Raw genomic sequence first — 27,472 nt, 5'->3', positions numbered from 1 at the left:
TCCTCTCGCACACAATTCTCATGCAGCGGATGGTCCGCTTGGAAATAGACAGTCATCAGACCCATATGGATCTTTCAAGCCCCCTTTTCTCCCTAATAATCCCTCCTCTGGGGCGGTATTGATTCCTAGCCGCCGGCAGCCTCTTGGTATGCCGGGGCCCCGTTCGGGGTGGATAAATTGCTGTGCTGTCATTTTCACACAGCAATTACCCGCTCTGATTCCTCTCTCCCGGCCCCGCACCAGCCACAGGGCCACCCGCCTGTTGACAACACACTCAAGGCCGGGCCAGCTGGGCAGGGAGCCCGAGGACCCGTGAGCCATGGCAGGTTGGCAGGAGTGGAAACTTTGGGGCCCGGCTGTGGGCCGGAGGGCAGGTGGGAGGCCGGGCCCAGTGCTTTGGCTGCAGGGAGGAAACTCCAGCCTTGGAGGAGGCCCGGGACTGTGCAAGTGTTGTGGCCTGGCATGTACGTGACTCCTTGCCGCCTGGGAGCAGAGCTCCCAGCATCTGCTCTACCCAGTTTCCTCCCTGAGCTCTTCCAGCCCTGGCTGCTCCGTGGATTCGGAGCCCAGACCCAGCTCAGCCTCTTGCATCCGGGCTCGCCGGACAGGCTCCGTGAAAGACCCGAGTAAATATTTCCGGTTTTGCCACCATGGACGACAGAAATGCATGAGCCCATCTGTGTTCCACCACAGCTGTATGGACACTGCAACGTGAATTTTATGTAATTTTCACATGTCACCAAATATTATTCTTCTTTGGATCCCCACCTCACACCCCCCTTCCCCCCCCCCCCCCAACACTGAAAAATGTAAAAACCGTTCTTAGCGTTCTTGGCTGCTGGGCTATACAGAAACAGGCAGCGGGCCACATTTGGCGCGCAGGCCATTGTTTGCTGACCCCTGAATTAGCTCTAAAAAGGGCTGTAAGGATTTCTTACTTATCACTCCAAGTCTTCCCATTTTCCAGATGAGGAAACCGAGGCTCTGAGAGGAAGTGTCTCGCAGGAGGAAGGCTCTTTGTCACTTGGGATCCCTCAGCATGTGAAGACCCTCCTGGGAGCTCCCCTGTAGCTTTCTTGTGGGAAGAGAAGTGGCATCGCTTAGTGACCCGCAGTGCAGTGGGACCTCAGCTCCGTGTGACCTTGGGCAAGTTACTTCATTTCTCCGGGGCCTCAGTTGTCCCACATGGAAAGTGGGGACGAGTGGCTTAGAGGATGACATAGCCCCTAAGGGTCTTCCTGCTCTAAGAATAAAGATTAATTTGTGGCTGTGATTTTCAGCCCTTGATCCTGTTTTCAGGGTCTTATTGCGCTTAGAGATTCATAATCTTAAGCCTCCCCCCCCCCGTCCCCTCTCCCCCCCTCCCCAGGGACTTGAGGTCCAGCCTCCTGCCTGCCCAGCAGACATCAGCTCTCCAGGGCCCTCTCTGCCCACAAGTTTTATCCCTGGAACGGCCTTTCTCTGTGCTTTGCAAGGAGGCTGAGCTCAGCAGGCACCCACCTGGGCAGGAGGCCGAGGAGATAAGGGCAGCTAAGGCCTGGCCACTGACACCTGGCGTGAAATTGAAAAGCACCAGACTCCTGCCTCCACAGCCCGGCGCCCTGAGCGGGAGAAGGCTGGATGGTGAATGAAACCAAAGCACCCCGTCTGGCCGCCGGGCTGGGCTCCAAGCTGCCACACTTCAGCTCCCCTGACTCCTCCTCCCAGCAAAAGTGCAGGAAGAGCAGATGCTTCTAAGTTCAGCCTCTTTGAGGACGCCAGCGGCTCTGCACAGGGCGCCTTCCCACTGTGGCTTGAAGGGGCTGTCTGGGCCTAGTGGCCCCTCGGTTTGGGAGGGCAGGAGAAGTCATTGGAAAAGGCGGTTGGTGAGTGTGTAGACTTTGCCCTGGTGAATCATGCCCACCCAGAACATCTCAGGACAGCTTGGATACACAGCCTCATGCAATGCTCCATTCTACAGGCTGGGGCACCAAGGCCCCAGGTGCATGGGAATCAGATGGGGGCCAGGCCTCCGATTCTTGGGACAGGGCTCTCCCTTCTGCAATCCAGCGTGATCCACAACTTGTCACCCTCCGGGCCTCCTGTCCTGCAGAACTCTGTCATCCAAAGAGCCCTGGAAGAAACGTTGCTATGGTTGGGCTTGAGGACAGGGTGCAGGGACAATTCTCTCTCCTTACCCTCATTTGTCAGAGCATCCAGAGGGTAGGACAGATGTTGGCAGTGACCTCTTTAGGGTGTAGTTCCTGGGAGCAACTGGCCAACTGCATGCTTATTCGGGTCCATACACAGCTGCTGCTGCCCATGCTGGGTGAATACATGCCCATGCTGGGATGTCCTGTAGAAACACCCAGCTCCCCATACATGATCCCGGACATAGCAGTGCAAGCAAACAGGAGGGGAGACCACCATTCCTTCAACCAGTAACCTGACTTTTACCACAAATCCTGGCACCACTTCTGACCACTCTTGCAAGGGAAAATATTCTCTTACCCCATTTGACAGATGGGAAAATAGAGGCCCAGACTGGTACTCTGATTATCCTCGGATCCTATGGGAGTTTAGGGGCCAGGGTGGAACTGAACCCCCGCAGCATTCTATTCTCAGTCACCCCCACCCCATGCTGGAGGAGGGGAGGGCCCCAGGGCTGCTGGGAGCTGTTGCTTCTGAGTAAGTTGGATCTCCCAAAGTTGCTGAGTACAGGAGGGCTGAAGGAAGACCAGCAGATGTGATGCTTGAGCCTCCTAGAGAGCGAGAAAAAGAAAAAAGAGTGAGAAAAGGTAAATTGGAGGCGAGAACAGGAGGCATTTTCTGTTCATACAACCAACTCCTGCTTTAAAGGGCCAGCCTCGCCCTGTGGGTGGGGGTAGGATGAGGAGGTAGGTCTCAGCTTTTAATCAAAGCTACACTAGATGAAGCTTTTATTATTCACCTGGCTTTATTATAGCTATTTTTACTCTAAGGTTAGAAGTTAATTTTCCTGGTTTTTACTGAACTCTGGTCTGCATGGCCGCTGCAGACACAGGCAGGGTGGATGAGAGTAGAGGAAAAAAGGGAGGTGGGGGGAGAAATCAAATCGAATAGACTCACCTCATCCAGCAGACCGAGAGTGGACGGAAAACAACTTTAATAACAGAGGAAGGTGTTAGAGGTGGGAGCAGGCTGTTGAAATCAGGCCTAATCAGCCCTAGCAGGGGGTTTCAACCACCCCAGCTCCACCAAGGGGAGGGCCGAGTAGAGAGGCCCAGAAGGATGGGCAATCAGGGCCCTGTGCGCAAGCCTGCCCCACGTCCTGCTCCCACCCCCTCCTGTGTTCTGTCTTTGGGGTAGGAGCGCTGGCAGAGAGGTTAACTGCTGAGTGACCAGATGAAGGAGAGGAATGACACCCACTCCAGGCCCATGGGCCTGGGTGCAATACCCCTGGGAAGCATGGCTCACAACCCCCCGCATCCCTCCCGTGCCCCAGCATGAAGTCAAGGTCACCCTTGCCACAGGCAAGCCCATGAGGCAGAGAGCGTTGGCCACAGCTGTCTGGGGGAGGAAGATAGTGCTGCTTTTTCTAACTCTGTACCTTCAAAGGGAGTCATCGCATGTTAAGCTGCCTTCTGGGCCAGCATATCAAATGGTGTTCCACTTTCTTCATAGTTCCAAGTCATTATGTGGCTACATGTAGAGGTTACGGGGTGGCCTACGGCTAGGGTCTGGTATCCATTCATGACTGGTGCACTGTGTGACCTGTGGTCAGCCTGGGGCCGGGGGCCAGGCTACCCCCTCTCGCCACGTCTGTCCCATAAGCTGCTGCAGCAGGAGAGACTCGGGCCACTAAACAAAGCCCTTAGCCCCAAAGCACCAGATGCAATAGCTTGAGGCCACACTTTTCACCCCAGCCTTTTCTGGCGATGGATTGATGGATCGTTTCATCTCTTCCGTTCCCACTCAACAGAGGAAAGAGGGCTGTGGAGAGCAGAGGGAGCACTGAAGAGGCATGGGTGCTCCGAGCCGGCCGGTCAGCTGTATATTCATGTCCAGAAAAAAACCAACCGCCAGCAAGGGAAGGCGGCGTGACAGGGAGGGGGGTGATGGAGCAGCTGTCCCTGACAGAGAGGTCAGCGGCCTGGAGAGAAACCCATTAGGCTGTTCTTATCTACCCTTGTGTTTCATTAGAAGGGCCTTTGAGGCAGTTCACACCTTCCGCTCTCCAGGTGATCATCAGTGAGCACTCATTGCGTCTCCTGGTGGGGGTGGCGGGGAAAGAGGGCAGGCTGCAGCCGGGTGATTTCTGTTTGTGCCACCAAGTCCACAGGGGATCTGGTGTTTATTTTCTACAGTCTTTGCACTTTTAGCCTAGTAAGAGTTAGATGCCACACATCGTCTTCCTATTTGTTCATTCATTCGTTCACTCATTCATTCATTCAATAAATAGTTCTTGAGGTCCTACTGTGTGTCAGGTACTGTTCCCAGAGCTGGGGACCTGGCTGAACAAAACTGGCAAAGTCCCTGCTGTTGGCAGCTTCCGTCTAGCGGGGAGGTGAGCGAACCAGCACACAAGTCTTTGTTGGTGATAACGGGCTGTGAAGAAAAAGAAAACAGGGAAGTGACAGAGCAGCATTTGTGGCCCGGGAAGGCCCCTGCGGATGCTTGAGCAAAGGCCACAAGGGAGTAAAGCGCACAGTCTCTCAGGGATGCCAGCTCTCCAGACAGAGGCAGTGATTGTGGGGGCCACCCCACACCCCTGGAGCCAGAGCATCTGGGAAGGGGTACGAACCAGAGGGAAGCTCCAGAGCCAAAAGGCAGAGGGATTTGGAGTCCTGAATAAGTGGGGCGTCCAGGCTGGCTGGTCTGAGGACTTCTGGTCCTGCAGCCTCCTCATTTCCCCTCTGACGGCCATGGTGTTCTCAGACACAGGGCAGCGAAATCCTGGTTTTCCAACTCACAGCCCCTCTCACGGCCTTATCTCAGAGTCACCTCCTCCTCTTCATCGTTGCCCCGGCCCCCTCACAAACGCCCCTTCTCATGTTTATCTCCGCCGATGGCACGTTGCTCCAAAGTGCTTCCACAGTTCCTTACCTGCCGAGCTTGTGGAGACGCAAGTGGGAGAGACGGAGGGATTTGTTTGTGCAGAAAATAGATATTGAGTGGCTGCTATGTGCCAGGCCACCGTTGTGCTGGGGTACTAGAGTGAGCAAGATAATCATGTGACTTGAATGCCCTGTGATAAAGGGAGGGGGCGCTGACAGCCCACAGGGTGGGCACCCTCCCAGGTTCAGGAATTAGAGAAGGCTTCCTGGAGGAGGAGATAACGAAGTCGAGATGGAACGTGTGTGGGAATTTGCCAGTGTGACCCGTGCACTAAGGCCACACTTTTCACCCCAGCCTTTCACTAGCTATTTGTCGGATGAATGAGTGACTGAGAAACAATGATCGGGCAGGAGGACAGCGCGAGCAGAGATCAGCAGGGACAGATCCAGATGGCATAGAGCTGGGAGCCAGAACTCGGGTTCAGCATCTGCCACCTGTCACTGGTGCCCGCAGACTCCCCAGACGGCGTGCCCCTGTCACTGTGCCTGCACCACCTAGCAGAATCTAGGACGTGGAAGATGCTCAGTCCACTGGAGCTGGCATTTCCCAACCATCTCACCAGATTGGAGAATGAGGAGAGCGTCAAGAGAGGGGTGCCCAGACTATCATTCATTCAACAACTATTCAGTACCAGCCACACGTGGGGTCCTGGGGGGCACACGAGCAGAACCTGACATGGCCCCTGCCCTAAAGGGCTTCCAGTCTAGTGGGGGGATAGATGGTTATTAAAAAGCCATACAATTACATAGTGAGGTGGGAGCCCCCAGGAAAATCTCAGGGGACTCTGAAAAATAGAGCCAAGGATGTGACCCAGAGTAGGGGTCAGAGGAAGTCCTGGAGGAAATGGGACTTGGTTGAGACGTGAAGGCCAAGTGAGCATTAATTGGGGTGAAGATGAGAAAAGAATTCCGGTGGATGGACAGCACGAGGTAGAGAGGATGGAAAGGCTCGGCGGTAGAGAGGCTCCTAGTTCATTGAGGAAGTGAAAGAAGCCAGCGTGGCCGAGGTGCCAACAGGAGGAGCTGGTGAAGGGGGCAGCTGGAGAGCTGGGCAGGCCCAGGCCACGCAGGGCCAGGAAGTGGTTCTCTGATACTACCTTAAGGTCAGCACGAAGCCAGTAGGCAGTTCTTGGAGCACAAGGGACAGACAAAGAGCTCATACCAGCTGCTGGGGGGTCCACATTGCAGGGGCCCAGTTAGGAGGCCCCTGCAGGGGGCCAGGTGAGAGCTGGCGGTGGCAGGGAGAGGGGGGAATAAAGTGTTCCAGGGAAGAAATGGCAAGGACTCTGGTCTCTGGCTTAGCAGCTGGATGCAGAGGGAACGTATTGCCATTCACAGAGCCAGGGATGCAGTTTCCAGGGGAGGTTTAGGGTTTGTTCTTGGAGAGTTGAGTCTAAAGCATTTTGGCAACATTCGTGTGGCTATATCAAGGGGGCAGTTGCTTGTTCAGAAGCAGAGGGGCCCCCCGTGGAGGTTGGGGGTTCCTTGACTGTGGTGGCCAGGGTCAAGAAGGAGCTTTACCTGTCTGACTCCTGCCGGTAAAAGGGGCCCGAAGAGAGGCCCCGGGGAGTGGGGTCGGTCAGAGGCTGGCCGAGGTGCTGCAGCTGCTTGGAGCCTGTCAGCTGCATGCAGACGGAGTGCGTTTCTCGGCGCTGGAATAGATTTGGGCTCAGCAGTTGGCTCTAAGTGCTTTTTGCCCTGACGTGGGGGAACGAGCACGGTGGGCAGCGGGAGGTCTGGGCTGGGGAGGGAGCCCCGGGGACAGGAGCCACAGCCTGCTGGGGCCTGCTGCTTGCCTGAATAAATACATGTTTACCCGGCAGCCACTCCCAGGCCTCGCATTACACGCTGTTACCCTGGTGGGGTGGGGTAGGGGACTGTTGCAGGACAGAGAGGGGACAGCGTGTGTGTGTGTGTGTGTGTGTGTGTGTGTGTGTGTGCGCGCTCCAAAGCCCAGTGGCCTCAGAGGACAGGAGTATTTGAAAGTCCACATGGATGGACAGCCTGACAGCCTCTTCCACCTTCCTGTCTTCCTTCATTTAGCTGGAGCTTGAGCAGAGGCACCAGGGCTCCCCCAGGAAGGGGTATGGGGAAGCAGGGGAAGCAGAATCTGGGACAGGCATTGAGGTGGGCTGGGAAGAGGCCGTAGAGAGCCCCTGACTTGGGGAACGACAGGAAAATGCAGTCTAATATGCACTTGCAGACTCCTCACAGAACTCTGGGGGCGATGCCCAGCCTGGCAAGGCGGACGCTGTGCACAAGCCGAGACACACAAAGAAGGAAGTAGTATAGTGCGCAGAGAAGTACGTGGCGGTTGTCATTTGATCTTTAGGGGAAGAAGGGGACAACTTTTATATGATAAAGACTTCATTTAAGATCATTGTTGAGCTGCTCCTGATTAGATTGCAAAGCCTTTCCCCGGGAAGAGGCCGCTGCCTGTGCCACATCTGTTGGGTGTAGCCTACGCTCAGGCGAGGCCCTCTGAGAGTTCTCCCTGGGAAACCGGCTCTGAGCCGGGCTAGGCCTCCTCCGTCTTGGCTCGGTAGCAGTGACAGCCTGCCTGCAATCACCGTAATTGATAGCTTGTGAGGCAGAGACAGTAAATAATTGTTCCACAAGTTCAAGAGCGAGCATAATTAGTACAGTTAACAATCTTAGGTGATTAATTGGTTCATTCAGTACCAGTGTGAATGGGGGAGAACGTGAGCGGGAGAGGGGGCCGGAGCGCCCAGTAGTACGACACTGAGGGCTCCAGCCCACGGCTTGTCAGCCAGGGTCTGGCCTTGAAACAGCATCTGATAGAAGGAGAATTAATTTCTGCGAGCGAGGGCTCCCGGGGCAGGGAGGAGGGCAGGTCATAGGGCAGGGCCAACAGAGTTTGGCCACATTAGCCAAGTCTCAAGGTTGGAAATAGCTGGATTTGGCTTCCGTTTGTTTAACAGGTAGCGAAGGTCAGAAAGCAGTTGTACATGGAGGTAAGACTGGCTGATTCCAGTAGGAGGAGAGGAAGCAAATGATTCATGGAGTCCCGGCTCCCCAGGTGGGAGGGACCCTGGGAGGTCATTTAACCAGTCTCTTAGCTCCTGAGCTGAGCTGCTCTTGAGCATCCCCATCCGAGTAGACTGGATCCCATTTTAAAGTCCTCCAGGGATGATGCCCTAAAACAGGGATAGTAAAAAGCGTCCAAATCACATGCCAACTTCAGTTCATTCATAGAAGCTACGTAGAGCACTGGGTTGGGAATCCTGGGCTGAGCCTGGGGAGGAGCTCTGTGATCGCTTAGCGCTGTCTGCCCAGCGTGCAGAAGGGCGGAGAGGCAGCCTCGCTCAAGGATCCGCAGATCTAAGCCCCGCCTGGGTCACCCAGGCCAGCCTGCCACATCCCTCCAGTGGGTTTCCTAGGGCCTCCCTTATTGCCCTTTAGAAGCAAAAATGGTCTTGACCTCAACTTCTGATAACAGAGAGGGTGTGAGAAACAACAACCAGGGTGATAGCTACAGACCCATCTGTTGGGGTCCCTTTCTTACCTTTGCGAGATTACGGCATGGAGCTCTGAGCTGGGGGGTGGAGATCCAGGCTAGATCTGTCTCCACCAGGATACTAGCCCACCCTGGCCAGGTGGCACTTCTCCCTGGAAGACCCGGTGTCCTGGGAGTTTGGCGCAGGGCAGAGCTGCATCCCACGCTTGGCCCCTCCTCGCACAAACTGTGGGTAAAGCATGCTCTCTACACCCACTTGCTGCCTTTTACAACGAGAAGAAGCCTCTGGGACCAAGGTGGAGAAAATGGGAAAAACTCCTAGCACAGTGCCGGTCACTGGACATCTGAATTTTTGTCCCCAAGACCTTCTGAGGCTTGGGGTGACCTGGAGACCAGTTCAATGTGGGAAACCTCTCAGAAACAGATGGCCAAGCTCTACCCTAGGGTCCCTATTCCTCTCATTCCTTCCCCCACCACACCATCCTCAGGGACAGACAGTCCACAGGGGAGTGCTGGGTTTGGGGGACCAACCCCAATCACACTCCTGACATGGTGTCACGAAACCACGGGGAGGGCTCTGGGGAGAGAAGGCGTTCTCTGGGGGCCGAGGTGAGAGGCAGAAAGGGAGGAAACGCAGATGCAGAAAAGTCTAGAAGCGGGTTCTCCTTCCACTACCACGGAGCCAGTCCCCGCAGCTGCCTCCCCAGCCAAAAGGCAGAGACGGAAAACATACACACGTATTTGCAGCTACAGTACAAACGAGCAGCAAACCTAATGATTCGTGATTATTATTTGAAGGGTCCCACTGTTACAGATTTATTTGTCATTTCTTGTAATAACACCGACGGTAATGAATTCATTTGTATTAATGTGAGTGTCACGCGGACTTCCGTTGAAATTCTGCATTAATTAATGTACCATTAAAACAAAGTGTCGCCCAATTAATATCAAGCAGAGGTAAGGCTGCCAGGGTCCTCTTCATCTGGGTTTCATTTGTAATTCATGGTATTAGCACCCTGCTTAATGAAAGTCATTTGCAATTTCTACCCATGGCCTCTCCCACTTCCTGGGGGAAGGCCAGTGTGCCCTAGGAGCTGCCAGCCCTTCACTGGGCACCGCGGCCTGGGAGGCGGGGGGCTCTGTTTCTTGGTAGAAATCCGTCTCCACATTCCAGCAGGGGCCTGAGGAGACCCATGGAACTTCCTAACGGGGTTGGTCATCAACTCAAACCACCCAGGAGGCCCTTCCTCTGGGTTCTGTTAGGGAAGGGAGGCCGGTCTGTTTCTTGGCCAAGTTTGGTCTTAACAGATGAGGCCGTGGTGCCCTAGGACAGCCTTGGAGCAGGGTGAGTCTGGGCTTCTGGGTCTCTGTCTGTCTTTGGGGTCAGTCTGGTGTCTCCTCGTGGTCTTTGTGTGCCAGGACTCCTGGCTGTCTCTACCGCCAGTGGGGGAGCCTGTGGGCCTTTATATACCAGGCACAGCAGACAAAAGAATTGGACCTCCCGCCCTCTTCCCCCCAGACCCTCTTCGTGGGCTCCCCGCCCCAGAGCCTTGGGAATAGATGCTGCGTCAGGGGACAGTTCTCAAGGACAACATAGCAGGGCACCCTCCCTCCCCTGGAGTGTCCCTTGGGTGACTGGATCTCCTTGGGCCATCCCCACCCACGCAGGAGAATGCGAGGCTGCCATTACCTGGTAGTGAGGTTTGTCACAATGCTGACAACTGCTGCCACCATTGCTGATGATCAGACACTAGGCTAGTGTTACATAATCATTACTTCACCTAGGACCTACGAACACAGGAGGGTGCTGGTTTTCTCCCCATTTTACAGGTGAGAAAACTGAGACTCAAAGAGCTTTTGTCTTTGTCCAAGGTCACACCCAAGTGGAAGAGGGGAGCAGGACAGGCATCTTGGATTGTTGCACGGATGTCCTTCTATCCTCTCAAGGGCATTTGAGAGCTGGTGAAACAGAGCCTCAGGGGCACAGGCCTCCAGCTTCCTGGCTCAAGGTTCCCTTTGTTCTTCTCAGAGTGTTCTGTAGCTCATCACCCCACTGTGCCCCGCAGTACCAGTTCAGGGCAAGCACCTGTGGAGCACTTTAACCTGGGTCCTGTCCACACGAGAGTGATATGTCTCTCAACAGAGAGCAAAGCATTCAAAAGGGAAGGAGGAATGCCTTTATCCACATATGTTTCGGAACATGCTGCCTCATGTTCTGAAGACAGTGCCAGGCGAAGGGGCTGGCTTTGTAGCAAGAGAGACTTGGAGGAGATTTCAGGAAGGACTTACAGCCATACCCTTTTAGAGCAGGGAGGACTGTGGAGATAATGCCATTCGGCTCCCTCATTTGACAGATGAAGACCTGAAGGGGTGTGTGTGTAACTTGTCCAGGATCACGTGGAGATCACATTGATCCAGGTGCTGTCCTCGAGCCCTGTGCTCCTTGCCACCCCCCACGATGCTGTGTGTTCAGGGAGCCACTTTCCTATCCTTGTTAGGACAAAGGGGGGGTGGAGGTCAGGGAGTGAGCAGGGAGGTGGGCATCTGCCACCACTGGCCATCTCTCCACTGTCTCAGCTTTCTCATCTATAGAGTAGGGTGACTGGGGTGAGGAAGTGCTTCTGCCCTCTGGCTGTACGTGGGAATCCCTCTGGGAATTTCAGAAACACGTCGGCCCTGGCATTGGTATTCTCTTGTGCAGCCAGGAAACTGAAACACTGGAATGGGTGATTTCTAAAGTCCTCTGTAGCCATGACAATTCCAGTCTCTGTACCTGTTGATGCTAAAACCATTTCCCAAGGCCCTCTGGGCCCAGGAGTTCCTGCAACTGTCCTCTCTCTGCCTGGGTCCTGGCCCACCCAGCCCCCTCTCTCAGCGCTCACCAGCCCTCAGCTCCCCTGCAGCCAGGTGTGGAGCCTGTCAGTGCTTAAGCCTCCGGGGCTCCCAGTGACAGGTTCCACTTACCACGTCACACCTCCTGAAGGGCCAGCAGCAGTAGCCATGGGGACCGGGCATCTGAAAGGAAAAACCCACAGCAGGCCTAACCCACTACTCCTGCCTGCCTAGGCCTCTGCTGCCTCCTTCACCACCCTCTAGAATGCACATCCTGGCTGGAGACAGAGGGGCGCACCGGTGGGGTGGATGGAGCCCAAGGGGCAGAGGAGGAGAGATGAGCAGAAGTTGCATCGCTTGAGCTGTCTTCTTATTCAGAATCCATTTATTAGTCTCAGTTCCCATAGATGTAAGGCCCGCCCTAAGGAGATTTGCATATTCATTTTGTTTAACATGATTCATCATCATGTGGGGGAATGAATTTGGGGGTTGGGAGGTGGAGCCCCATTTATGAGCCATGGAGCTGTGCACAGAGAGCTCACGGCAGCTTTAGATGCTGTATACCCAGAGTGGGCTCCCGTGGGACAGAGATGGGGTACACGCCACATGGAGGGTTCCCCTGCCCAACCTACCCTGGCCTTTTACCCGGCCTTTTATCTCTGCTGAGAGCAGAGCAAGGTCCTCAGCCTTCAGAGGCATCCCTCCCCTCCAACCCTCCCCACTGGAAGTGGCATTTGCAAAGTACTTTGCAGTTTATAGACGTTTACACCTGCTCCGGGAGGCGACACAATATGACAGAACCTAAGATGTATTATGCCCCTAGCATTTGCCATGTGTTATCTCCTATAAGCATCACAATAACCCCACGAAGAAGGTGTTCTTAGTATGCCCATCTCACTATAAGGAAACTGAGGCTAAGAGAGGCTGTCTAACTTGCCTAACTAAAGTCACACAGCAAATAGGGGTGGAGCTGAGACTCAAACTGCAAATTCCCTCAGGCCTTTGCTCCCTCAAAGCCTCCTTTTACTGGATCTGCTTTTCTCCCCATAAATAACCACTTGTAATTGCCCATGACCAATTTTCTGTTGGGAAGATAAGGAGGGGGCATGTGGTCAGCAGTCTCATACCGTGTTGCTCCATGAACATGTTTGGGATGGATGGATGAAAGATACACTAAATGCTGCCTCCCCCACTCCCAGCACCTTCCTGGTGACACCTGACACCTGTCATCTTCTGGCCCTGGAACCTCTGGATGGCCTAAGTCATTCTGTGGCCACCCCCTTACATGTCATTAGTAGGATCTGGCACTTAGCCAGAATGACAGGATCCCGATTTCTCAAGGTCATTTTGGCCATCCCCCTGCCTCCTGGACTGGTCCGCTTTGCTCACTCATCACTGAGAACAGCGTGACATGGTGGTTTAGAGCGTGGGCCTTGGAATCTGGAAAACGAGGAGAGGAAGAAATAGTGTCTGCTTCAGGCTGCCATGAGGATAGTACAAGATCTTGCATGGAAAGTGCTTAAAATGGGGCCTGACACATAGGAGGTCCTTGTGCATGTAAGTTATTACCCCATATCCAGAAGCCCTTTCTTATTTGTACAAAATTCCAGGAGACCCAACGCATCTATTGGTTGCCATTTTCCAGAACCTATCAAGTCTCAAGACCACCCCATGCGTCAGCTGAACCCGGCTTCTGCCTGGACTCAGGTTCTTGATTCAGGGGGAGCTTTTTACGGAGAACCCTTCTATAGGTCACACCATATCTTTTCCTAGTGTTTTTTTCTTTTAGATTATTCTGCCCCTGCAGGAGGTGGCAATTTTTGTTTGAGTTTTTAAAGTGCTTTTCCACCATCAATGCCTTTTATCTCCCCCAAGGCTCTGGGTGGAAGGCAGTGCAGCGATTGCTATCCATGTTTCCTGGATGGGGAAGCTGAAGCACCTGACATTTGCACTGATGCTTTGTAGCAACAGAGAAGGGAGCCACACAGATTGATATTGAAGAGTCAGTATGTGGCCCAGCATTTCAGGACAGTTGTTTCTGGGTTTTTTCCTGTCAGGCCAATGTGCATGGTGGGTAATCACCACCAAATGGATCGATCCAGAAGCAGGTCTCCAAGTCCCTTCTGGGGGGTGGAGGAGAAGGGTCCCAGGAGCCAATCAGACTAACCTTTCAAGTAGGGGAAGGGTGGGAGGGTAAGACTGAACAGCTGAGGTCTGGATTCAGGCCTCCACTCGGCTTACTCCTCCCACGAGGGGCCATACAGAGGGTGCGGAACCCAGCCCTGAGGGAGGGGTGGGACTGCCTGATGTTGAAAGCGTCATGTCATGGGGCCCGGGGCCAGCATGGTCATCAGGGCTGCTTCACCATCACTGCCCTTCCTGCCCCTTCTCTCTGCCTGTGGCCTTCAGCCAGCTGCAGGGCTGGTCTGCCAGCTGTGCACTATCCAATGCTCTGTGATGCCCATGCTCCCTCCTTCAGCTCCTGTGAGTGAGCGGGTGGAGAGGGTGCCTGGAGGAGGGCGTGTGCTTGACAGCCCTGCAATGTGGGTGCTAATGGGAGGTGGCATTGAGGGGGCAACCTTGGAACCTATCTCTCATTCTGCAGGAAGGTCACTGGGCTAGGGTGGGGGTGAGGAAAATTGCCTAGGATCTCCTTAGTCCTCAAATAAGAAGGAGCTGGGCCATTTTATACTTGGGCATCACACTTGGCTTTGAAAATCAAGCTTCTGAGAAGGAGGGAGTCCCCAGAGGTAACTTCAGTGAGGCTCCTCCCAGCCCTGCATGCCTATTTCATCTGAATAAAGACCAGAGCCGTGTGTGGGTCAGGGAGAGGGTGTCTCAACCCGAGCCTCGACATGTGTGTCTAGAAACCTGGGGGAGCCAACAGACTCTTCTTGGGGAGGGAGGGAGTGCCAGTCCCTTATCCTGGCTGATGACACCTGCTCTCCAGGGGAAATAGAAGAGGAGATTCATTGGAGAAGACGGAAGCTGCATGCGCAAAAGCCTAGAGGTGGGCCCACACTCCGGGGGCTGCTACGTAGAACAGTCCAACAGAAGCAGAGGGTCTCGGTGGGGCAAAGAGGAATGATGAGTTTGGAGAGGAAGGCTTTGATAAGACTGCGCTGATGTTTAAGGTCCAGGAGACTGCCTTGGAGGTCAAAGAGGAGCCAGTGATAGTGTTTGAGGAGAAAAATAAGATGGGAGATCAGTGCTTTAGGGCAGTGACTTTCCAGGATCAATTGCAGGGTCAAGGCTGAAAGAGGGAGGCCACTTCAGTTGTCCAGCTGCAGCGATACTTTTTTTTCTTCTTCAATTTTTATCAAAGTCATATATGCATGAGTTTAAAAGTAAAAAAGTAAAGCTAGGCTTATAATAAAAACAGCAGCGTCTGCCTCATTCTTTCGCACTCCTGATTCCCACCGAGACGAACTTGTTCAATTTCTGATAGTTACCTTTTTATTTCCAAATTACACACTTATACATTTTTCATTGTTGGACATTATCTGTTGACTTGCAGCTATGAAGAATGGGAATTACCCTTTAACACCAACCTCTACCTCATCTTTGCTACACACACACACCATTCTTAGTGTGCTTCACCCATTCTCCCAACATAATTACATCCTTCCTTTTAGCTCAAACAGCATTTAGTGTATGTATCTTTATGATTATGTAAATATTCACAGCTGAGCCACATAGTGTACTGTAATTATATTTCCTTTTTTTTCTCTAGAATCAATAATTCTCTTTTGTTTGTTTGCTTAGTTTTCTATGAACCTACTATCACTTACTCATCCCCAAATATTCTCACGTAATTAAATACCTCTTCTCGGTATATTAAAAGTATATTGATTTTCAAATTCAGTTTGTATTTTTCTTGGCAACATTTGCCCTGGAGTATCCATCCTTCTGCTCCAATCCAAATGGGCTGTGCTCTGGCTCGCGTGCTGTTCTGGAGGCTGAATGGCTACAGAAGCCTGATGTGGGTGATCATAGGGGAAAGGGGAAATCACTTTGACAGTTTCTTTGTCTCCTATATTAGGTCCCCTGTTCATGGGTCCCACGTTTCCCTCTTTCTTAGTTTACACCCTCATTTTGATGGAATACACCCTTCAGTAATTTTCTGAAAAGGATTAATGGAAACTTTTTTTTTTTTTACTTTGTTTTTAAAAATGTGTTTATTCTACACTGGTTTTTGGTGATAGTTTGGCTGGGTATAGAATTCTAAAATGAAAATAGTTTTCCTCATAATGTGAATTTCTCTATTGTTTGATAATCTATAATGTAACAGTTAATAACTTTGATTCCTGATCCTTTGAACATAGTCTTTTGTTTTCTCTCTGAAAGTCTTTGGAATTAAAAAAAAAGTACTTAGTGCTTTGAAACTTCATAGTTTTGCTCTGTGGGTCTCTCTTCTGAATAAATAGTGATCTTTTTTGACCTGGAAATGTCCTTCAGATCTGGGAGATTTTCTTACCTTACTTCTTGGCTAATTTCCTTCCCTTCATTTGCTCTGTTTCCTTTCTATGGAATCTCTATTAGTTGGGCATTGGGTTTTTGGAACTGATTCTCTAATTTTCTTACTTTCCCCCTCATTTTCCATCTCTTTGAGATTTTTTCTACTTTATGGAGAAATTTCTTTATCTTCCAACTCTTCTGTTGAGTTTTTCATTTCTAATAGCTCGCTTTTTTTTCTCTTGGAATGTCCTTATTTCAAAGATACTATGTCTTATCTCTCTAAGGATGTTAAGGATACTTATTATTGTTATTTATTTTTACTATCTCCCCACTACCACCACTGTCTTTCATATTAGAGGTTCTTCTCCAATGTTTCATGACCCTTAGTTGTCTGTTCATATTAAAAGAAATGAGCCCACATTTGGCTGCCTGGAAGCTCGCTGTGTGTGTTAGGGCAGGGTAGGTTGGGAGGCTGCTTGTTAACCAGTGGGCTTCATTGTGGGACAGTTAGGTGAGGAATTAGCTGTTTCTTTGTGGGAGTTCCAGCATGCTAATATTTGTGTTCTCTTTGGGCCAGTTTTCCTATCTCCTGTTTTCATGAGACTGTTTTAAAGCGGACTGATCATGGCTAGAAGGAAAAGGAAGATGTAGATTTTCACGTAATCTCCTGTTTTCTGTGCCCTGTCCAGCTTCCAGTCTGAGTCCAGAGTCTGATTAACTCATCCCCTCCAGAAAGTAAACTTCCTGTCTCCTGTAGGAGTTGGGGAAGGCATCTGGGAATCTAACATTCGTAAAGATCTGCAGCCAGTCTTCATTTTTCAGTGTCACCTGGTGTCCCCAGTCCCTGAGCTTTTCTGGGGTGTTGAGACCCCAGCCTATTGGCTTTCCCCTCTCTCCTAAGAGTTTTCAGTTCCATCTGTTTCGTTGCCAGGATTTTGTTGACATTTCTTATCTGCTGTCATCTTTTCTCCTGTTCTTTTTGCCCTAGTGGATTTATGCGTTTTTAATTCCCATATTGTCATTTGGTGTCATTTGGTGAGGGGCTGGGACAAAAACAGAAGTAAATGGATGTGCTCAATCTGCCATGTTTAACAGGAAGTCCTGATTCTGTAGAAACATTCATTGAATGCCTTCTATGTGCAAGTGGCAGTGTTAGGACTATAGAGGTGGCCAAGGAAAATGACAAAGAAAGGGAATGACTTGGGGAATGTTGAAGGAAAAATGGACAGGCCCTGTGGCAGATGAAGAGTGGGAGGCAAGAGAGAGGGCAAGTGTGAGATCACTCCAGCAGGTGAGAGCACTGGCAGTCATAGTCATCGGGAAGTCCTGGGGGCATTAGGTAAGCACTTTGATGAATGTCTTCCTGGGGTTCACAGGGGCAGTACACAGCTGGAAGCTGAAGAGGAGGAGGGACTGGATTGGGAGAGTGCTGAGCTGGCTCCAAGGAGATGTGGAACAGCTGGGGCGGTGCTCCAGCCCAGTCAGGGTGTGTGGGCCCAAGAGCTGGCACCTCCACCTGGTGACCTGGCTCGGCTCTCAGAGCACCACTTAGAGCCCAGCACACATCAGCTGAGAGAGAGCAGACTCTGGTCGAAAGAAGGGATGTTGTGATATCTCTTCCTGGCTCCTCCACAGAGAGAGGTTGGAGCATGTGTGTGTACATGAGGGTTTGTGCACACACGGCTGTGCCCTCTCCCCAGCAGAATGGGGCCACCTGAGACATCCATGGAGGCGCCATGGGTACCTGCCTCTCCTGGTTCTCTTTTCCGCACTGTTTCTCTCTTTGGACCCTCTTCTCAGCTGGTGCCCACATACACCTTATCGCCTAGTTAAGAAAAAATACTGCCCACATCTTCGTGGACTCCATTTCTCCACCCCTGTGAGCCAGAATGCTCCAGAACGTCTAAAACTTCCCGTGTGGAGGTGACACGCTCCCCCGGCCCCCCAGGGGGCCCCACCTCCAGAGTCTCCAGAGAGGAGGTGCCTGCTTTGGCACTCAGCCAAACCAAAGGTATCCCCCGTTTGCCCAAGGCTCCCCCTTGTCAGAAGGGCCTTTACCTCTGACTTTAATTCTTCTTGTCACAGTGGGAGCGGATTTCCTGATCCCCAGGGGAAATGCGCAAATTCTGAGTTACCCTCTTCCTTCTGAAATTTTTTGGGAGCCAAAGCTCCCCGTAATCCCTTTCTTCTCTAATCCAGGCAACCTGTAGCCCCCAGCCCTTCCACAGAGGGAAGGGAATGGATCAACCCCACTTGAACTGGGATCCTGAGCCCACACTCCACCCTCATCTCTGTGGTCCCCAGAGGTGGGCTGAATTTGAATCCTGATTCCAGCACTAATAAGCTGTGTGACTTTGGACAAGTTGCTTCATTTCTCTGAGCTTCCATTTCCCCTAACTGAAAAAATGAGGTAATGAGATAAGATGTATAAAAATGCTGACCTTGAAGGGTTGATCCCCTCCCCTTCCCCACCTCAGAGCCCAGCAGCCAGACTCTGGGCCACAAGCACGGGTTCCAGGAGGGTCTTTTCGTAGCTCGGGTCCACGGAGGCACCCGCACCCTGTCAGAACTCTGTCAGGAATCTATTATGAATGCATTCTATAACAGGCTTTATAATAAGATATTAAAGACTGGCGGCATCTAGCAGCATTTCATAAATATTAATATTGCCTTTAGAGATGGCACCTACAGTGGAGGTGGTGGGACTGTTGCTGAGGTTTGGTCAAAAGTACAGAATACATCTAGTGTGTGTGGGGAGGAGGGGCGGTTATACCGAGAAGATGAGAGGGTATAGCTGCATTTTTTCCCTCCTCTCTTCCTTTCTTTTTCTGCATCAGTTTTACACTTCTTTTCCTTTGTTCAACTTTGCCTCTGTAATTTCCTTATTTCCCTTTAAGTTAGTCACTTTCTCCTCAACTTCCCTCCTTTCTCTTTTCTCCTACAAACTCTCTCCCCTTCATTCCCACTTCCCCTTTGGCCCCAGTTCTGCCCCTCTCACCCTGTTGCCATCCCTTCTTCCTCCCCCTCCTCTCCCCTTCCGCTTTCTACACTCTCTCCATCTCTGTTTTCTCCACCCTCCCTCTTTGCCTCTCTCTCTGTCTGGCCCTCTCTCTCCCTCAGTGCACTTGCAGCCCCCTCCCACCCCACCCCCACCCCCGCCACACACACACACACACACACACACACACGCACACACACACACACACACACGTGTTCCAGTCAGCACCCAAGCCACTTCTATAGAAGCCTGCATGTAATGTACCTCACACTGCATGTGAGAAGTGAGCTATTTATCATTATTATTAACGAACAAGATTCCTTGCACGGCAGAACTTTCCCAGAGTCTATTCCCTTGTCACCCCAGGAGTAGCGAAAAGATTTATTTGTCTGTGAATTGCACGGGGTGGCCCATTTACAACAGGTCCATCAGAAGTGACATGGAGCTTAAATGGGACCTGGAAGAGGCAGGGGCCTGCCCTGTCTGCCACCCGCCTGCAGCGGGCCCCTTGCTGAGGGGGACAGCTGGGCAGGGGCAAGGGTTTTGCAGGGGATCATGCCTAAACACACGCCCTGGCTCCCAGGAGGCATGAGCAGTGCATTTTGGGAGATTTCCACTGAAGTGGCCCAGAAGCCTTGAGGGACTGGGCGGGGGTGCCATGGGGAAGAAGCACAGGAAGCAGAGCTGGGGCAGAGCAGTGGGCCGGGCCGAGGGGCCTGCCTCAGAAGCAGGAGTAATCACCCCCTATGGGGCCTGTTCTCCAAAGCCCAGCTGCTCCATTCCCACAAGAAGGTGGACCCAGCAGCAGTTTCCATAATGAATACACAGAGAGAAGTTGTCCTAGGATGGGGCAGCCCTACTCCCAGCTGAATTGTGTTTTTGGCCCCGCTTCCGTGGCCCAGGCCCACCCTAGTGATGGTCCTGTAGACCCTGAACCTCAAGCCCAGACACCATAGAGGCACTTTCTCCCTGGTCTCCTGGTCTCCAGGTGGGCAGAGCTTGGCTCTCTGGGGCATCTCTCCTCCAGGCCTGTCAGCTGATTGTGCCAAGCCCATGATCAAGCTGTCCCCTGCCCACCCCTGCCACCCCATAGGCATGCTGGTCATTGCAGGGACCTGAGTGAATTTACATGTTAAAAGAGACAAAAGGAAGAAGGAGCCAGCATTCACTCACCCAGGCTGCTTGCTTCTTCCCCCATTATCACCTCCTGTGCCCTCCACAGTCTAGGCTCTGTGGCCAGAGCTTTGCTTTCTGTGGCCCAGCCTTGGGCGTGAAAGGGAGGAAGTCCCAGCAGGTGAGGATAAGGGAGAGCCTGGGGCAGAGCTGCAGGAATGAGGACGCCTTGCCCGGGGCTGGATGCATTCTGGGGGCCTGGGGAGAGTAAGGGGCGGAGACCTATGGAAGTCAGTGTGGGCAAAGCGGGTACCCACACAGGAAGGACAGAATAGATCGGGTCTCAGCACCACAGCCAGGGCCTATGAAGACCAGGCAGGGGGCGCCCAGAGCCCCTCATCTCTGTCTCTCTCCCTCACTGTGCTCCATTCTTCCCAAGATGGGCTTCCTCTGCTTGCCCATGGCTTCCTGCCACCTGCAACCTGTGGCCTCTGCGTGCCTTCAGCCTGTCATGGTGCCCACACCAGCCCTCACCAGATAGCAAGCATCTTCTTTTCCAGGTCCCCAGAAAGTTGATTTCACTTCCAGCACCCCATCTGATTGGGCTCTTAGAGTCAGGTGGTCACCCCTGGACCGAGCAGATGTGGCCTGGGTATGAAGTCACTTGGTATAAACATGGCTGCCTAGGTCCCTCCCCTCAAGCAGAGAGAGCTGTGGGTGTAAAGAGCATCTTTACGTGGAAGGAGGGTGAGTGGGGAGGCAGTGGTTGGCATCTCTGGAGGAGGTGACAACAACACTATATATGAGTCAAAGCCCTGATTTCCAGGCACAAGTCTGCTGTTACCCACCTGTGAGACTCAGTGCAAGGCACATCCCCTCACTTTTCCCATCTGTAAAATGGGGAGGCTGGCCAGGATAATCCCCAAGATTCCTTCCAGCTCTCACATTCAAGCCTTCCCTGAGAGGGGCCTGGTCAGGCCGGGCCTCTGTGTTCAGGAGCTTCCTTGGCCTCCAGGTGCCCCGCCCACCCCTGCATCAGACCCCACCCCTCCTCCCACAGGCTCTCCAAACCCACGTTGGAGGGTCTCCAGAAGATCTCCCACCCTGACCCTGTCTGCAGCAACCGTGAAGCAGTCAACAGAAATGTTCTCTTTCTGAATTTTAAAATGCCCATTTGTCTAAGTTCATGAGGAAGAGATGGACTGTTTACAGTTTCTAATACCCCCTTAAATAGGGCTCATCGCAGGCTGCCTGTGATGGTATTTTATTACCATAATAATAATTACAACCACCATTTGTGGAGTATTGCTCAATATTGTTGTGAACCTGGTTCAGCGAGCTTCCCTCCCCCCTTTTCTCATGTAATCTTTCTCTCACGCCTATAGTGCGGTAGGTACTGTTATCAGCTCCATTTTCACATGTTCCTTTACTTGAGGATACTGAGGCCAAATGAGTAACTTTAACAGCTTACACTGAATGGCCATATTATTATGATCTTTGAACGAATAATAATCTGGCCACTCAATATATATATACATACATACATACATATATATATATATATCCATCCTACCTAATAATAGACAAATATGCAAATTGACCGTACCTTCACTATGCCCATGATTGGCCAGGAGGCACGGGGGGCGGGACTCGGGGTGGCCGGAGTAGCTGATTGGGCCGGCGGGATGCTGAGCTGAGTCGCCAGTGGCGGCGCGAGCTCAACGTCTGCGCCATGGCTGTGCTGCAGCACAGAAGGGACCTCCGGGGCAGCGAGCTCACTTCCCACTGCACGGACCATCAAAAGCAGGGGTGCTAGGTGCCTGTCCACTCAGGCAGCAGGCCTTTCAGAAGCCTCCGCCACGCCAGAGGCTTCTGAAAGGCCTGGTGCACCAGCAATGGAAAGGAAAGCGTGGGAGCTGGGTGCCTGTCCACTCAGGCACCAGGCCTTTCAGAAGCCTCCGCCGTGCCGGAGGCTTCTGAAAGGCCTGGTGCATCAGCGGACAGGCACCCAGCTCCCAGCGATCAAAAGCAAAAGTGTGGCAGCTGGATGCCTTTCCGCTCAGGCACCAGGCATTTCAGAAGCCTCTGGTGCCTGGTGCACCAGCGGACAGGCACCCAGCTCCCCCATGATCAAAAGCAAAAGCATGTAGGGGACCCTACACGTGCATGATTCAATCATGCACTGGGCCTCTAGTATATATATATATATATATATATATACACACATATATGTGTGTGTGTGTGTGTGTGTGTGTGTGTGTGTATATATATATATATATATATATATATATATATATATATATATATATATTAGAGGCCCGGTGCATGAATTCGTGCATGGGTGGGGTCCAGCCAGCCTGGCCAGGGGGAGGGGACATGGGCGGTTGGCCGGCCTGCCTGCTGGTTGAACTCCTGGTCGAGGGGACAATTTGCATATTAGTCTTTTATTCTATAGGATAGACACTGAGTGGCCACTCAGTGTATGTCTGAGGGCTCTGGCAAATAAATGGAAAGGCTGGGACTCAGACTTGGAGTCCACGCTCTGAGCCACCAAGTTTCACTGCCTGCGGGGTACCTGGAACCCCAGACACACCTGGCGCCACCAAAGAAATGTGCTTGCGTGGGCCTGTGAGCACATCTGCACATGGCCAGGGAGCAGCAGCTGGGTGCTCGGAGGGGCCCGCGGCGCACCTGCTGATGGATGACTGTCCCCTCACACCTCATTTCCCTAGCAGAGCATGGCGCCCGGGACCTGAAATGCAGGAAGTCAGCATTCTCTTCTCTCCAGTGGCTCGTCCCTTCTAAGAACACGGATGGCTCTTTGCCAGGCCTATTTAAAACCTTCTCTAAGTTATGCAGAAATTAAATGGGTTCCACTGCGGGGCATGAGACATAAAAGCCAAGAAGGTCAGACACAGGACCATCCCTTCTTTTTCTCCTCTGTCTTCTTGGCTCTTGCTCTTAAATCTCCTGGTCAGATCCCACAGACCCTTTGCAGAGACCACGCCGGATGGACGGGTGAAATGTCCTCTCCTTCCCGAGGCAGCAGGCTAGACAGCTGACATTCTCTCTCGAGTGGGAGCCGTCCCTCTCCTCTGGGCGGTGACTCTGTGTGGGGGGCGTGTCAGAAGTGTCCCATCAGGGTCCCCCAGGGAAGAGTTCATTCCACATAGTTCCAATAAAGGTATTTCAGTGAAGAGACCGCAGCTGGGGGCTCAGGGGAAGAGCGGATGTGGCTAAGGGCCACTAAGGGATGCTAAGGTACCAGAGACTTAGCTGCAGAGGGAAGCTCTTACTAACCCTGGGGCCACATGGGGGAGGGAAGGGCAGAGTGCTGCCAGAGGCCACCAACAGCTGGGGCCAGGAAGGAGGGGCTGCGGGGCTGGAGCTGGGGGGAGTGGGGAAGTTACACCCCAAACTATTTCTCTTCTTGGCACCTCCCCAAACTCTGAGCTCCTACCAGCACCCCTCCCCCCGCATTGGCAGAAGCTAGCCAGCAAGGGAGCCTGGGGATGCAGTGAGGTCACCCTGGCGTGGGCAAATGGAGGGGGAAGGGGAGGCAGAAGAGGGTACTCAGTGGGTCTGGGGGGTGCAGACAAGAAATGCCCAGCGCAATATCATTAAAATTCATAGTGCTGGACACCTCCCTGCCCTACCCTTGAAGGTGCTCTTGTCTGCAGTCCTCTAGACGGTGTTCAGGCAATAAGACCACAACTGCCATCTTCGAAGCGCTTATTATATGCTGGGAAGTCTACACTCATGACTTCCTGTACTCTTCATACTAACCCTATGGGATATTACTAACCTCTGTGTACAGAGAGGGGACTGGGGGTCAGAGACATGAAGAAACTAGCCCAGAGACACTCGGCCAGGCTCGGGTTCCAACCGAAGTCTGTCCATCCCTGAAATCCCAGCACTTGTCCGCTCTGCCTCCTTGCACACTCGATTCTATTTTTGAGGGAAGGAGTGCATCTGTTTTCCAAGCCACGGAGCTGGGTAGGGCAGACCTAGCAAAGAAAAAGCAGGTTCAGACACCCAGACGTGTGAGGGAGCCTGCTGGGTTTGAGAAGTACAAACTCTTACCTGCCAGGAACTATTAAACTGATAAGATGCTACACACGATCTTAGCGAAAAGGGCGAGAAGCCATACCTGCCAGGAAATAAAGTGTGAAGGAGGCAGGTCCAGACCGCGAGGGCCTGCATTCTGCGCACCGGGCGCTGGGGCGTCCTGGGTGTTGTGAGGAGAGGGCCTCCCTGTCTGCCTCTGTCCTCAGTGCTGGGGGGGAAGGACCGGTGCTGAGCCTGGCCGTTGCGCCTGACTCTTGCCTGGTGATGGAAAGGATTGTCGGTTAGAAACAGTGGCAACGCCAGGGCTTTCCCCCCGGGGCCCTTTCCAGCCTGACTAGAGACACCCTAGTATTAAGGACACCCTTGTCTCAAGCAGGTGGTCCTGGGAGGGGCTGTTCGCATGCCCAAGCCTGGTCCCCAAAGAAAGAAGCTAGCTGTTCACAGCAGTGACGCAGGGCCCGGGTCACGGCCGGCCGCACGGAGAGGGGCCGCGATGTGGATGCTCTTCTTGAAAAGAGCCTGCCGGTGTCGGAAGGGACCCAGTCGCTGTCGCAGTGTGAACAGAGCGCAGAGGACCAGAAGCATGGTGTCCGCCCTCGGGGAGCTCACAGCCAGCCCCACCTGCCTGTCTGGGAGGTGCCACCGGCTGGCAGTGACCTGGGCACCACACGGAAGCCTCGGGAGGAACTGCCAGCAGTATTTTAGGGAAGCGTTTCGTCTCGGGCTTGAGACCACGGGCGAGACCTGGACTCAAGGCCTCCCACTGCCCAGCTCTTCTGCCCCGGGCAAATGACCTAACCTCTCCAGACCTCAGCTTCTTTTCAAACACAGGATAGTGGCTACCGCCTCGAAAGCCACTTGTCCGCAGAACTGACAGGTGCAGTCCCCGGCACGGAACCTGGCCTATGGCAATCATCGAGCGGGAGCAGAGATTTTCCCCTTTTTTGTCTCTGTGAAGGGCCTCATTAGACTGCCTGTCCTCAGATGTGTCCAGAGCTCACTAAATTATGAATAAATTAACTCACCCAACAGTTAGCAGGCACGGCTTACCAGCCACGCCTTGTGGCGGGCACTGCAGTGATGAAAGCCGACAGTTGGTGCAAACACATACTCATAATATCACGTGCTCAGTGCTGTCCTAGAGGCTCCTTCGCGTATTCTAAGGGATGTTGACTGAACATCTGACGCGTGCCCGGCACTGTGCTAGGCAAGGCAATGCCCCATGGCTTTCGTAGAGCACATGGGCTCTGAGGGAAAACAGACACTCACTGTGGAATGATAGAAGTGTGGGGACGGAGAATCCCAGGGTGCTGTGGGACCCTGAGTATAAACAGTGGCCCGGGTGGGGCCGCCCTGCCTTAGGGGTCTGGAAAGTCTCCACGAGGAAGTAGCATTTGACCAGAGACCCCAAGTCAGAGAGGGGCAGGGCTCTCTACACACTGAATGGCAGAGGGAGCCACAGAAGGCTCCCAGGACGTGGGGGCTCCCAGGACGTGGTGACATTTGAGCAGGCCTTGTGGGCCCCTCTGATGGCAGGCTGCCACGGCCCAGGGGTGGCAGGTGTGTGCCCCACCCCAGGGCAAGCCGGGTAACCTCTGTGGTGCCAGGCAAAGCCCCCAGGGCCCCCGCCACATGCCCGTAGCACACACCTCCCCACCCCCTGCCCTTGAAACCTCCCGACACGCGGGCTCTGGACCTGAGGCCTGGGCAGCCGGGGTGCACTCAACAGAGGAAGCGAAACTGCCCAGAAGCAGGGGTTGGGGACCGCAAGGCTCTCATCCAGAACTCCAGGATGAGCAGATCGTCTTTGGAACTGGCGCTGTTACAGCCACCAGGAGGCCATCAAAAAAACGGGGGGAAAAGAGATACTGCATTTTAAATGCCTCTGAACCCTCCTAGAATAAAAACGACAAGGCGCGGGTCTGGTGGCTGGAGGGCCGTGGCTAATGGGCTTTGGGGGAATAGTCTCCGATGGAGGCAGCTGCTCCGAGCTCCACTCACCTTTTGTTTGCTTTGCTTCCCCCCAGGACACACCCGTGGGGACGCCCATCTTCATCGTGAACGCCACAGACCCCGACCTGGGTGCCGGCGGCAGCGTCCTCTACTCCTTCCAGCCCCCCTCCCCGTTCTTCGCCATCGACAGTGCCCGCGGCATCGTCACGGTGATCCAGGAGCTGGACTACGAGACCACGCAGGCCTACCAGCTCACCGTCAACGCCACGGTGAGTGGCCGTGCCGGGGCCCCACAACCAGACATGGCCTCTCCCCAGCCGTGAAGGGGGTGACAGAGCATCAACCTAGAGCCCTGCTGCTCCAGGCTCTGGAATAGTGATGTCGGTGATGGTAATCGTCATGGCAGCGCATGTTGCTGAGGGTCCGTGCTGTGTCCCTCGCACTGTGCTGAGCACTCAATGGATTGTCTTCACTAAACCGCACAAGAGCCCTGTGTCATAAGCATTATAAAGATACCCAGTTTACAGATGAGGAAACTGAGGTACCGAAGGCATTCAGTGGCTTGTCCGCAGTCAGCCGGCAGCGGGGCTCCAGCATCTGCACTGGTAACCCCTCAGGGCATTCATGGTGCAGGGTGACCTCTCACTCCGTGGGACACAGGGCACAGGTGTGACCCCAGCTGTGTCCCAACACACTGGAGACAGAGGGGTCCTGGCCACTTCACTAGAGTGATGTCACTCACACAGTAGGGAGCACCCATCTGTGCCAGGCACCATGCTGGGCCCTGGGAGTTCCAGGATGAGTTCGTCAGGAGAGGGGGGCGGGGGAGAAATAATTGTCCCACTTTGTGGCTCACGCTGTTGAGACTCACAGCCGGGGAGTAGTGGAGGAATGAGAACCCCAAACCAGGTTGTCTGACGCCCAGTCCAGTGCCCACGACCTAGAGTGTCGGAGTCTCCAGAACATCACGGTCATTTTCCTTTTTTTAAAAAAAATATATTTTATTGATTTTTTACAGAGAGGAAGGGAGAGGGATAGAGAGCTAGAAACATCGATGAGAGAGAAACATCGACCAGCTGCCTCCTGCACACCCCCTACTGAGGATGTGCCCGCAACCAATGTACATGCCCTTGACCGGAATCGAACCTGGGACCTTTCAGTCCGCAGACTGACGCTCTATTCACTGAGCCAAACCGGTTTCGGCACGGTCATTTTCCTTTGTCGCCAGCTGTTTGCCAGGGCCCTGGGGACAGGCATGCTATCCCCTAAATAGTCCTACCCTCTACTCTCCTCTTTCCCGCCCCCGGCTACCGCCTCCGGGGACAGCTGGAGCCTTCAGCTGGTAGCAAGGAGAGCAGAATTTTTTACAAAGCTCAGGCCAAGAGTGAAACAAATTACTGGGTCCCTCTTGACCCTCCAGGGCCCATTTGCCTGACACACAGCATCTAGACCCTGGATCTATGTCACTGCCGGGGGCGAGGGGGGCGCTGTCAGTAG

At 53.3% G+C, this 27,472-nt stretch overlaps 1 protein-coding gene across 3 annotated transcripts in view; it reads left to right on the top strand.

The window, feature by feature from the left end:
* The window catches only part of CDH23 (cadherin related 23), a 363,598-nt gene that overhangs the window by 103,152 nt on the left and 232,974 nt on the right, over positions 1–27,472 (top strand). For all 3 annotated transcript variants that reach the window (XM_028151376.2, XM_054728837.1, XM_054728836.1), the window contains exon 6: positions 26,050–26,244. In XM_028151376.2, coding sequence (XP_028007177.2) covers positions 26,050–26,244 — 195 coding nt within the window. The remainder of the gene's footprint in view (positions 1–26,049; positions 26,245–27,472) is intronic.

The sequence above is a fragment of the Eptesicus fuscus genome, chromosome 17 (assembly GCF_027574615.1).
Source record: "Eptesicus fuscus isolate TK198812 chromosome 17, DD_ASM_mEF_20220401, whole genome shotgun sequence".
Classification (NCBI taxonomy): domain Eukaryota; kingdom Metazoa; phylum Chordata; class Mammalia; order Chiroptera; family Vespertilionidae; genus Eptesicus; species Eptesicus fuscus.
The sequence above is the reverse complement of the archived record's forward strand: the minus strand, read 5'-3'. Positions and strand labels throughout refer to the sequence as shown.